At 47.2% G+C, this 12,321-nt stretch overlaps 1 protein-coding gene across 3 annotated transcripts in view; it reads right to left on the bottom strand.

Moving 5' to 3' along the window:
• Nucleotides 1-3,829: 3,829 nt before the first annotated feature.
• Nucleotides 3,830-12,321, bottom strand: part of ASTN2 (astrotactin 2) — a 682,965-nt gene continuing 674,473 nt past the window's right edge. For 2 of the 3 annotated variants that reach the window (XM_028714606.2, XM_077922442.1), the window contains exons 21-23: nucleotides 12,212-12,312; nucleotides 9,707-9,890; nucleotides 3,830-4,766 (exon numbers count right to left, since the gene is read on the bottom strand). In XM_028714606.2, coding sequence (XP_028570439.2) covers nucleotides 4,529-4,766; nucleotides 9,707-9,890; nucleotides 12,212-12,312 — 523 coding nt within the window. In that variant the 3' untranslated portion in view covers nucleotides 3,830-4,528. The remainder of the gene's footprint in view (nucleotides 4,767-9,706; nucleotides 9,891-12,211; nucleotides 12,313-12,321) is intronic. The other variant, XM_077922443.1, reaches the window with a different exon arrangement.

Genomic DNA, 12,321 nt, shown 5'->3' with positions numbered 1-12,321 from the left:
TGCACACACACACGCAAGGCTTGAAGTGGGTCTGGAATTAGCAGAAGTGCCAAATTCCTTAGAGTTCTAAATACTTCCCCTCCCCCCCCCCACCACTTTGGCCCCCAAACCTTGGCCTGGTGCTTCTGGGCTTTGTGGTATTCCTGCTTACCGGCCTCCGCCTCCCTTCCTATGGTGGCTGCTCTAGCAGCTGTGGTGACCAGCAGAAGAAGGCTGGGAAGGAACTCAGTCTGCCCGCCTCTCCTAATCCCCAGTATATGCATAAAATAAAAAAGGATACACTTGGATAGTGTAGATAGTGTCTTCCCATCTTTGGAGTCCCATTCTTGGGTTGTGAAGGTGGGGAGGCACTTTTTACACTTTGGCCAGTAGGCTTGCAAGATTCTAAAAACTTTCAGGAACAGGTACCTTGAAATCATAGAATGGGAGGGAAGCCAAGGGTCATCTTGTCCAACCCTCTGCTATACACCTTAAGGAAGTAAAATAAAATTAAAAAAGCAGTGGCTACTTCTCTGCTTTTACAAAGTTTTTGACAGTGTGGCAAAGTGGTGCCTGGTTCAGAGGACAGATGTCATTACAAGGCAAAGTCAGCAAGGTGGCCCCAGAAAACTGTAGGCATATGGCTATTTGGGCAAAACCTGCTTAAATCATAGACTCGGCAGAAAAGAGCCAACTGGGGTGAGGAGGGGGGGAACCCCACAGAAACAAAATGAAAATGGGTTCTACAACAAAGTGTTGCAGTATGAAGCACTGCAGTTGTCGCACTTCAGTAGGTGCCTGCTGGGGCTAGGGTTTCACTCCCAGGATGGATAAGCCTCTTACCAAAACACTTTGAGGGCAGGTTTGTGGGTGGAGCACAGTCTAAACAAACCAAGGTGAAGCATGGAGAATTGACCTAGATTCAAGTCATCATCCAAAGACAAGGTCAGGCAACAGTCTAGCGTCAATAACTATTGTCAATAAGGAGTGCAGGCAAAGTACACGAGAGCAAGAAGAGGCTACACTCAGGACCAGGGACCCACCGACCCACCTTGTTTCTGGCAATTGAGTGGCTCAAGAGACCTCTGACCTCCTAGACCACACCCTAATCACAATTGCTGGGGGTGAGGAAGCTTCAGGGTTTATTTTCTCAGTAGGGGACCCCTTACTCACAAGCTGCACGATGACTTGAGATAAGCAGGTGCATGCTATGTTGTTATCATGGACTGGATGGTGGTGGCGCCGATTTCTCCTCTGGTAGTTCCAAATGTTCTTGAACAGGTTTGTGCCTAGGAGGCCATCAGGGGGATCTTCAGCTCTGGTTCCGGGGACCCTAGCTGCTTCTCAAATTCCTTGATCTGCAGGGTGCCTGGTTCATTCTCTGTGACTGGTACCAGGTCAAGGTTAGGCATGGCAGCAGTTCTGCACTCCAGGCACACTGTTCCATCTCCCCTCTCGCCCGTTTTCCATTCTTCTCCCAACAGTCGGTGAGCATTCTGCGCCACTGAGCATGTCCCCCCCACCCAAAAAAGTGATTCCCTTAAGCCTGCTGATGCCTCCCTCTGGCATGAAGGCATGTATCTATATCTATATATCTATATCAGCCCTATCTACGTTGGCCTTAGTAATACTTCCATGTTGAATGAGTTCAAACTTGATGCCAAAGTACGAAGCACATCTGATTCCTTGTATCACTGATGCCTTCTGGTGGGGCACTTCTGGTGGCTCCCCACACCCCTAAGGACATTCATGTGACAGACCCTGCTCTGTGGGACTCCGTATGGGAACAGGTTCTGTAGGAACCACCCCTCCCCTCTTTAGGAGAAGGCTATCAACTGCCACTAGCAGGGGCGCCAGCTGTTTTGGGGCCCCTCAATATCTTTTGGTAGCGGGTCAGCCCCCTCCCCCATGTTGAGGGAGAGGAGGAGGCTAAGCATGGAGCCAGACACGAAGCCAGATGTGGCTCAGCTCCAGTGGCTGGCTCCTCCTCCTGCCGTGGAGGAGAAGGAGGGTGGAAGCAGCCTCCCACCATGGCAGCATGGGGAGGATGAGCCGCCAGCCACTTGAAGCCATGCAGCTGCTGTGTCCAGTTCTATCCCCAGCTCCTCTCGACATCCTGACGCCACACATGCGATGTCAGGACACAGTGCCACACATTTCGTCACACGTGTGATGTTGCCCCCACCCCCCAAATTGCCCTCACAAGCTGGCACCTCTGGCTACTAAGTATGACGCTCCACAACAGTTTTGTTAGGTGGGTGTCTGCATAAGGAGTTGACAATTCCCATTGGGAAAAATTCTAATGTGCTCCCAACCAAGGAATCTGGACCCCAAAATGATAAAAAAGTAAAACCCAGGAAAATCAAACCAGCAAAAAACAAAAAGTAAGGCTGCTTATTTGTTTACAGTACTACAGTACTATATGCAGATCTGGCTGTTTGGATTTGCAGTGTATATAGTGAGGTTTGGGTACCAATTCTTTGTGTTTGGACAACTGAATGTTCATATTATGAGGATTTGGATGGTGGAACCTGCGTGCATATTGTTTAAATAGACCTTTGAAATGTGATTTAAAAAAACACACACGAACCAATTACTGATGATTTTATGGATGTCTTTTTTATTCTTGTATGTTGTAGGCTGCCTTGATGTGTGTGTGCACATGGGGGGGGGGTGTAATGCAAATGTGGGTCATAAATATGCAGTTAGAAGGTCAGCCTTGGGAGGCGGTAGGCTCTCCTTCACTGGGGAAGCAAATGCCATTTGTCAGGGATGCTATAACTGCACAATCCTGCACTGAGCAGGTGGTTTCGGGGTCAGCAAGGCTTACTGGGCATGGGCTGGATCACTCCCGCAGAGATCTTCTGTGGACCAGACCAGTGCAGCGCAATGCTGGAAATCGCTTCTGTGCATACCCAGACACCAAAAATCGTGCCTGCGCAGAAGTGATTTCCAGTGACACGGACATGCACAGACGTGATTTCCAGCATCTGGGTATGCGCAGAAGTGATTTCCGGAGCCGCGGAAGAGAGTCCCCGCACCGTGCTGCCCTGGTTTAGTGCAGCGTGCAGGCGACTCGCCAAGCGGGCAGCTCGGTTCGGGGGAAGCTCATGGGCCGGTTAAGCGACCCTTATGGGCCACTTCTGGCCCATGGGCCTTAGGTTGCCGACCTCTGGTTTAGACTATATGAACTCCAAGGTCCCTTCTCCAACTCTAAAGTTCTACTTTTTAAAAATTCTTCTTTGGGCACTATCACTGATTATACAACCACAGGGGAAGAGCCATAGACCAGTGGTAGAGTACCTACTTTGCCCGCTGAAGTTTCCAGGTTCATACCCAGGCACTTCCAGGTAATACTGGATTGAAACCCAGCAGAGCCACTGCCAGTCAATGCAGACAATATTTAGCTAGATGCACCACTGGTCTGATCTGACATTAAGCAAGTCCTATCATCTTGTGTACAGCTGCATGGTTTAAAATGCAGATTCTTTTATACATATATTCAAATTTATGTTTTTCAGACAAGCTGTTGGGAAAATCATGTCTTCCTAACCCTTTCATGGACCACTTGGTTTTTTATATCCCCCAACGCTTGCTTCTTCCTTACCTGCCCATGATTCTGAAAGTTTCCATTATCTCAGGTCTGCCTCATACTAAAAAGACACACCGCTTATCACCTCATTCCTGGAACAAATTCTGGGGAGGGAACCCAACCCTAAACCTTCCTGATCGACAAAGGCAGCAAGCAATAAGGAAGGGTGTAAACTTTTTTTTCTTTAAAAAAAAAACTTTTAAAAAAAAACAAATGAAAGCACTGCTGATTGAAGAAACGTCAGGCAGGCAGAGAAGGTGGAAGTAAATATGAATGTTTTAATGCACAGAACAACCTGTCAGGACCCTGCTAAAAGATGGCTGCGTGAACAGCAAGTTCTGTAAACTCAAGAGCATTTTGTGTTTGCATTCATCACTCTTTCCAAGGGTCTCTAGCAAAGCCTTTGTGCCTGCCTCGTGTTAATTGTTCCATCTCTTCCCTCCAGGATGGTGCCTCTTGTTTGGCTCCTTGCTTGTTAAACACATTTTCTGGGACATAGTTCTTCCTGGGCAAATGAGTCCATCCTGAAGGGTAGTAGGGATTATCCTACCCATCACTGTTGTGTCCCCCTCCCCAGCTGTTTTGATTTTCCCTCCCCTCCCTCTCCATCTCTTTCTCTTTACTTTTGATCACATAATCTAGGCATTTAGTAAGGACAAAAGAGAGAGGGAGGGAGGGAGGGAGGAAGAGAGGGGAGGAGAGAGATTAAAAAGGAGAGACACTTTTAAAAAAACTGAGCAAAATTATATACTTCCTTTTTAAAAACAATAATAATAATAGTTGAAAAAAGGAAACAAACAAAAAAAGAAGTCTTGCTGATCTCTCAATTTGCAACTTTCCATGAAGTCCCATGTGGTTTTTCATTCCTCTTTTTTTTGCTTCAAATTTCCAAGATGCCACAAGTCACCACCACAGTAGAGATTCTCGTCGTGCGCTTGCCTGGTCCGTTGCATCCTCTCATCGCCCCTTCGACTCACCATACATATTGCGCAGCATGGAGACCATTTTCTCCTCACATGTGATTTTGGTGTCCTTTAAGATGTTGTACCACACCATGCCAGGTGGCCTGACCTCCTCGCTGCGGCAGAACAGGTACGGCATGGTGTCTGTGCGGCTCTGGATGTAGGCGCTGCGGAGCAAGGTTGAGCAGTGGCTGCTGACCTTCTCCAGCCTCCTCAGGATGAGGTGAGCTTTTCTGGAAGGGAAAACGGGACAGTCTGAGACTACACAGGAGAAGGACGCCAGGTGTGGGAGAAGCAGCCAGGGCAACTGCAGTTAGCGGCTGACATCGTCTGTTGATACGCTGGGGCTCCCCAAACGCTTCCTCAATTCAGGGCCAAAATGCTTCCATTTCTTCCAGAGTTTGGGGAAACTTTGTTTTAGGGCCAAAATGTCCACACAACCCTTGACTCTGTCCATTTTGATTTCTTATTCCCCCCACCCAAACTTAAGTTCGACTCTCTACGTTTCCACATCAGTTTTAGATAGAGATAGTGTCATCTTGGAAATTCATCAGCATTTAATGCACATTTCTCCTGAGACACAAACATCCTGAGATTTCTGTAAACAACTAACCCAAATATAATTCAGTTTAGTATGCTATTGTTTCTACCATATGCATTTCTGTTCCATACCTAGTCTATGCACATTTCTTGGTCGGGGAAATCCACTGCAAAATTCTGAGGGGCTGGCCTGCATTTTGGTTTGCATATTGCTTCAGAAAGTGTGAATTACGACAGGTTTGCCTGTGAATGTGAAATGAAACGGATTTCTCCCCCATCTCCAGCACACTTGTAAAAGTGCAAGGACATGAAGCCAGCATCAGTAGGCTGCCCCAAATTAGCAGGTGCTAGCGTCCCCCCCCCCCTTTGTAGCCCTATATTTCCTTGATTGCAGTTGCTCTCTAAGCGGTGCTGACTTTGTGGTGAGAAGAAAGTCAAAGAGGAACGGTCAAGTGCAGTGAACTTGAAAGAGGTGACAGGCCAAGGGTCAGAAGAAAGCACTCTGGAGACGCTGCTAAATCAAAAGGAAGTGTTTACTACAGTGGTTTGAAAGCTCCAAGACTATTGATTATTCTCCTCTCCCTCTGGTGCCACAGTAAAGCTCTGGGTTTCAGCTTTGGGGTTTCCCAGCAGGAATGTAAATTCAAGCTAATGACATGTCAGGAGCAGAGCTCTCAGTCATCCAAGTCTAAACAGGGGAATTATTTGATTATGGGGAGCTTTGTGGGGTTTTGAAGCTCAGAGTTGCCAGCTAAGATGTTTTGTAAAAGGAGGTGGGCTATTTGTTGATGTGTGCAGAACAGAGGTGCCAGCTTCTGGGGGCTGAGCCCTTTGGATGGGCCCAGTATTTGGGGAGTAGGCTGGCCCCCCAATGTCCAAAAAGTATTCAGCTGAGTGCAGCATGGCTTCAGTGACCAGCTCCTTCTCCTTCTGCTCCTTCTGCCACAGAAGGGAAGGAAGGTTGAAGCAGCCTCCCGCCAGTGGCAGTGCCAGAAGGAGGTGGAGTCGTCTGCGGCCATTGAAGCTGCATGGCTGCCACGTTCAGCTCCATCCCAGGCTCCTCCTGAGATCACATGTCAGGACATCGTGCACACCCAACCATCACACACAATGTTGGCCTCCCAAGCTGGTGCCTCTGGCACAGAGAAGGCCCCTTGGACCTTCATTCCAAGACTGAATTCCTTACAAACTGTATGAAACAGAGACAACAAAGGGTGATGGCAATGGATGCTGCTCTGTATGGGTGACTGGGACACTGCCTCACTAACCTCAGACTTCCCTCAGCCAGCCCCCAGCTGCCTGACTTTTTTAAAACACACACACACTGGTAGTCAGCTTCATCTTCCTGAGTCTCAATGTTCCTCAGCAGGGAAGAGGATGGAGGCAAAACTAGCATTAGTATGCTCTGCCTGTCATTGGCTCTGGTTCCATCTACTCTTGGTCTCCCTGTCCTCTTCCCCACTAGTCCCAGAGGGCACCAGCCAGAGTTGGATAGAGACATTTTGCTGCCTGAAGTAAAGGACAAGATAATGTCCCATTCCATGTGCAGAAGGTGACTTAATTGCTGGCAAAAGGATAGCAGCACCACACCCACGCAAGCACACCTGAAGGCTACTGAAGGCTAGTTTAGGGGGTGCAGGACTGGCACACCCACGTCTGCCCTCCAATGGAGGAAAAGAATCAAGGAGTCAGTGCTGCTGCTGCTGCTGCTCCTCAACAACTGCCACCTGAGTGGTTGCCTCCCTCTGCCCAATGGTCATGCACCACCCACCAATGGGCAGCTGGCAGGGGATGAGAGGTGGACAGCAAGTTGAAGGCAAACATGCATCAGTCAACAGTTATGTAGCTTGGCTGTGAAAAACTTTTGTTTATTTACATGGATGCTTAGTATTATACTTTTACAAAAGATGACTCTGGGACTTAAAAGAAGCTCAGCTTGAGAGTCATCCCCTGCTCCTTGCTGAGGATCCCATCCTTCCACTATTACCACCTGAGCAATCCCCATCATGACCGCCTGACTGTTGAGAGTTATGGTCTGCTTCCATCCCCATAGCCCCCTGGAGCGGTCCACTGCTTGCAAGGATCCTCAAGGGTGTGGTTTACAGGAAGCAGCAATGACTGGATGGGACAAAGCAGGCTGGGAGAAGTGGCAGCAGCCCCATGTGAGAGTAAATCTAGAAGGGAGAATGGGTTGGAGAGAAGGAGGAGGAAATGGAGCCTTCAGAGACATTCGTTATGACAAGCTCCCTTTCAGCAAAAGTTGGAAGACTGGGAATATTGAGGCCAAGCTGCTGGTGTGATTCACTTATGTGAAAAGGTTAATGAAGTAATGTGTAAAGGTTAGGCTTATCTTTGGCTGACATCTCCCCTCTCCTGCCACTGCCCCTCCCCCCTTTAAGGAAGAAGAAGACAAGGGAAAGAGAAGGAAGGGAGAAGGAAACAGGGAAGGCAAGAGCAAGGTACCTCCTGGAGAAGGCAAGGAAATCAATTAGAAAAGCAGCCAGGACAGGGCAATAAATCACGTGCTGGGTCCTCTCCAAGTTCTCCCTGTGGAAGTTGTGGATTTTTATAAACCTGGAGATGAAATTGTCTCAAATGCTGACCTGCCTCCCACCGAACCCACTCCAGAAAACAGTAACAATCTTACACAAGTGGTGATTGATTAAGTCATTAACGGGCAGCATCAAGAAAGGGAGAGCACTTCATGGTATGCCTTACAATGAATGTGGTGGCCAGGAGAGTGATTTAGATAGATTTCTGGGTGATTTGCAGCAGATCGTCAAGGTTTCCGGATGCCCCTGCTTTTTTAACAGTAGCAGCAACAAAATGGCCCAACCCCCAATCCCTCCTGTACATTATACTTCTGAAAAGAAAAAAGGTTAGAGTAACCAAGAGGGATTTTTCTGTTGAAGGGTTTGGAGATCAGTTCACTTTCTTAGCCAATTGCTTAGCATGGAATTGTTTTATTTTAGAGTTGAGTCTTTTGCGGACCTAGTGAAGAACCCAACAAGCTTGAAATCAGCTCACTCCTGCCATACACAGACTACTTGCAGGCACTTTATCTTGCTTGTAGGCCACAGAAACCTACCTCATCTGAGGATATCTTAGTTTCAAGGTCTGGGCAGGGTTGAAACCTTTCATAGGTATATGGACGTCAAAATATATGAAGTTGCCTTGCAAAGTCAAGAACATGGGTTCATCTAGCCTACTGTTCATCTGCACCAGGAATTGAGTGTATTACCTACCTCAGTGCTGTGGGACTCCAATTTCCCTGGCCACCAGCTGTGCTGGCTGGGTTGATGAGGGTTATTTTATTTATGAAAAATGCTTGTATGCCACTATATCATAAAAATGTATCAAAGAAGTTTGCTAGAATAAAAACGAGATTAGACCATGCAATAAAAGCATAAAAGAATTAAAAACAAAGATCAATAAACTGCCAAACAGCTCATTTCAGTAGCACACAAACTGACCCCTTATAGGTGTTGCAAGCTTTTGATAAGCACCACAGATATGAGAACGTTCTCACCTCCTGTCTACTGCTGCTGCTCTTATTGTATTGCTTCAGGGGCAGACCATAGCTCAGCTGTTACAGTATCTGATTTGCACCTAGAAAGCCCCAGGTTCAATCCCTGGCACCACCAGGTAGGGATGGGAGACATTCCCTGTCTGAATCCCTGGAGAATTGTTGCCAGCCAGTGCATATACTAACGAGCTAGATGGACCAATGGTGTGACTGCATAAGGCAGCTCCTTATGCTCCTACATGCCGCATGCCCTTGGATCACAATGTGGTCAATGCAAATATGTTATTGCTGTTTTCCTGGAATGAATGTTTGCTACAAATTGGGGGTCAGGAGGAACAGTGAGATTCTTGCAGTGGTGCTGGTGGAGGGCTTAAAAAGAGAGAGAGAAAGATGGCCCCAGACAGGGATTGAGGCAGGTGCAGAGAAGAGCTGGCTAGCTTCATAGCATCGCAACCAAGGCCACCTATGAGCTCAGCCTTTTCCTGTCTCCTGCTGACTGAATACTGGGTCGTACTGCAAGCAGCTGTTTGCAGCAATCTGTGGCTCCTCCTGAAACTGGGCCCTGGAGGTCTTTGGTGTGATGTATTTATGCTGCAGATGCAACAGCCTCCCTGCTCGCCACTAAGTTTTATGGCTCAGCATTTACTGTGGATCTGTGGATCCTCTGATAAACATTTCAAGGTAGGGAAATAAATGACCCTCTGAGAATACAAACTTTCTGCTATTAAAACTTCATTAAGAAGTGCCCCGCCCCCCCCCCCAAAAAAAAGAGTTGGCTTGCCCTTCTCCTCTTTTGGAGGCTGTGTAGATGGCCAGGGATCTTTGGGAAAGGAGAAAAGAAAATTGGATTTTTCCTAAGCAGGAGGCAAGTGCTTTTTTGGACAGTGTCAGGATGTGTTTGAGGCCAGAATGGAGGGGCATGCACATTCAGCTCTGTGGATGCCAGACATGTGTGACACGCCACCAAGGCTGCAGGCCAAAGCATCTCCCTGAGCAACCAAAACTTTTAAGGCAACATAAAAAATTTGGCAGTACAGGGCTGGTTCGACACTGTGCTCCCGGATTTCAGGAAGGGGTCACAAATGTAAGCTTGCTGGAAATAACTACCTGGGTCCAAGCTCATCCTCACTGCGCCAGACAAAGTCCCCAAATTTCTCGTAGTGGGAGTTATAGTGATGCTGGATGCGGAAAAGCATGGAAGTGGAGACCTCCATCAGAGTGTTGTAGGCTGTCTGCTGCTCTTTCCCACTGGTGTAGCCATTGTACAAGTTGTAGATCTTGTCTGCTACCTCTGGAAAGGAAGTAGGAGAGGGGTGGGAAGGGGCAATCATCATCTAAGCACAAAGGAAGCAGATCTTGGCCCAAATGGAATGGAACAAAAATTACTTTTAGATACATTTTTGGCTTGGACCTGGAGGCTTAGAGGGTGAATGGGTTGTAGCTGGAAAAGTTTTCATGAAATTATGTCCAAAATTCACCTCCTCCACCACCTTCCTCTATAAAGGAAGTTCCCTCAAACCTAGTCAAATCACTGATCTATCTAGTTTAGGATTGTCTACATCAGTTGCCAGTGGGATAAAGAGCTTGTGGCCCCAGCATGACCAATAGTAATGGATTATGGGAGCCGAACTCCAGCAGTGCTGGAAGCAGTGCTTTTGCTTTTGTAAAAAGAAAAAAAAGGGTGCTGGTACTTACCATGAATTTTTGATATTAGGTGCCACACTTTTAACTAAAAAGTTGCTAGTACTTGAGTACCCCCAGAAAAAAAGCACTGGCCAGAAGGTCAGAGGTTGTCCACCTTTGATCTACACAGATCCAGAGTTTCAGACAGAAGTCTTTCCCAGCCCTACCTAGTAATGTACCCAGGGACCTCCTGTATATGGAGCAGCAACCCTACCTACCACTAAGCTATGGCCATGGCAGAATGGGAATCCAGCAGTGGAGACCAGGTCATCTCTTAGAAACATAGGGAGCTACTTTCTGCTCTCGCTTTGGTGCATTCTAGGTAGGAAGGAAGCAGTAGAGAAATGGTCCCACCATACTAGTAGGCAGCACGTGTAACACTACTGAAAAGCTGGGCAAGGACTTTGTCACTGTTTTCAACACCCACCCTCAGTCATCAAAATCCCCACCGCTACCACTTTGCACCCTGGGAATATGGTGGAGAAGGTCTAGAGAAGGGAGAGGCATTTTGGCTCAGCAGTATGTGTGTGCACATCCATCCTAACAAAGCAAGTTTCTGATTTACAGCAGGCATCTGAAGGCTCCGTCTAATATTAGTTTCTCACTTGCATTTTCAAGCACATGACACACCTCTTTGAAGTGCAAGGAGGAGGTGTGAGGATTATAAAGCAGGTGTCCAAGGTATATTGGCCTTGTATTTTCATCTGGCCTGTCCATGCTGCCAGCACCCCTACACATGTACGTGTACATGCACACACAAACACATACATATAATTCAAAGGGGGAAATGTAGTGTTGGATGCAGTTCTCAGGTAACCTCCTCACAAGTTTCAATGTTAATGAGCTGCATATGCCTTGTGCCGAATTACTGGTCGGCAGATGTTGGATACAACACGTGCGAAAGGGAGGGACACTAAACTGGCCAAAGTTCCTACTGCAGATTAGTTGGGGGGTCTAATCTACTGTTCTACTGTTGGGGGATCAAAGACTGCAGCTCTGGGTTGGGAAAAGACAAGGTGATGTCCACTCAAGCAAGAATTCCAGAGGAAGGATCTACCATATTAACTGAATAATAGAATTGTAGAGTTTGAAGGGACCCCATGAGTTTCCTAGTCCAAATCCCTGTAATGCCAAATCACAGCTAAAGAATCCCTGACAAATGGTCACTCGGCCTCTGCTTAAAAGGCTCTCCAAGGAAGAAGAATTCACCTCCTTCTGAAGGAGTCAGTTACGCTGCCAAATAGTTTTTACTATCAGAAAGTTATTTATAATGTTTAATCAGAATCTCTTTTCTTGTAACTGGAAGCCTTCAGATATTTGAACATGGCTATCTTATCTCCCCAGTCTCCTCTTTTCAAGGCTAAACATGAAACAAGGCTAAACTGTTTCTCGTAAGACTCGGTTTCCAAACCCTTGATCATCTTAGCTGCCCTTCTCTGTATACATTACAGTTTGTTAATATCCTTCTTAAACTGCTGTGCTCATACTGAATATAACAACATTAAGAAAACACTACTGGATCAGGCCAAAGGCCCATCTAATCCATCACACTATCTTTACAGTGGCCAGTTAGAACTTCATGGGAAGCCTACATATAGGTACAAATGTATTGAGAAAATGTCAACATTATTGTGAGGGCAATATCCCACCTCGCCCTCCCCCACCACACCCATCCACCCCTGACTGGACTCAGAGCAGCATGAAGAGGCTTCACAGGTGGTCTTTCACCTCACCTTTGACCAAAATCAACCCTGTGCAGCTTCATAACGGATGGTGGATCATACACCTCTAGACCTTGCCCTGGAAATATCTGAGCAGTGTGCTAGGTTGCTAAGAACTTGTGTGTGTTTGCGGGGGGAGGGGCAATTATGAAGGTGTGATTATGATCAATTATGACCATAACTCAGCTCTGAAGTCAAGAGCTTTTACCCTCTGCCTTGCTGTCATCCACCAATGGGCAAGCCGTTCTCAGAGTGACTGTGCTCAGCTCGGAGTGTCTTCCTCGGGTGTCCACAGCATAGAGGGTGAACCTGGAAGAG

The sequence above is a fragment of the Podarcis muralis genome, chromosome Z (genome assembly GCF_964188315.1).
Source record: "Podarcis muralis chromosome Z, rPodMur119.hap1.1, whole genome shotgun sequence".
Lineage (NCBI taxonomy): Eukaryota > Metazoa > Chordata > Lepidosauria > Squamata > Lacertidae > Podarcis > Podarcis muralis.
This window is presented reverse-complemented; position numbering and strand designations above follow the sequence as displayed.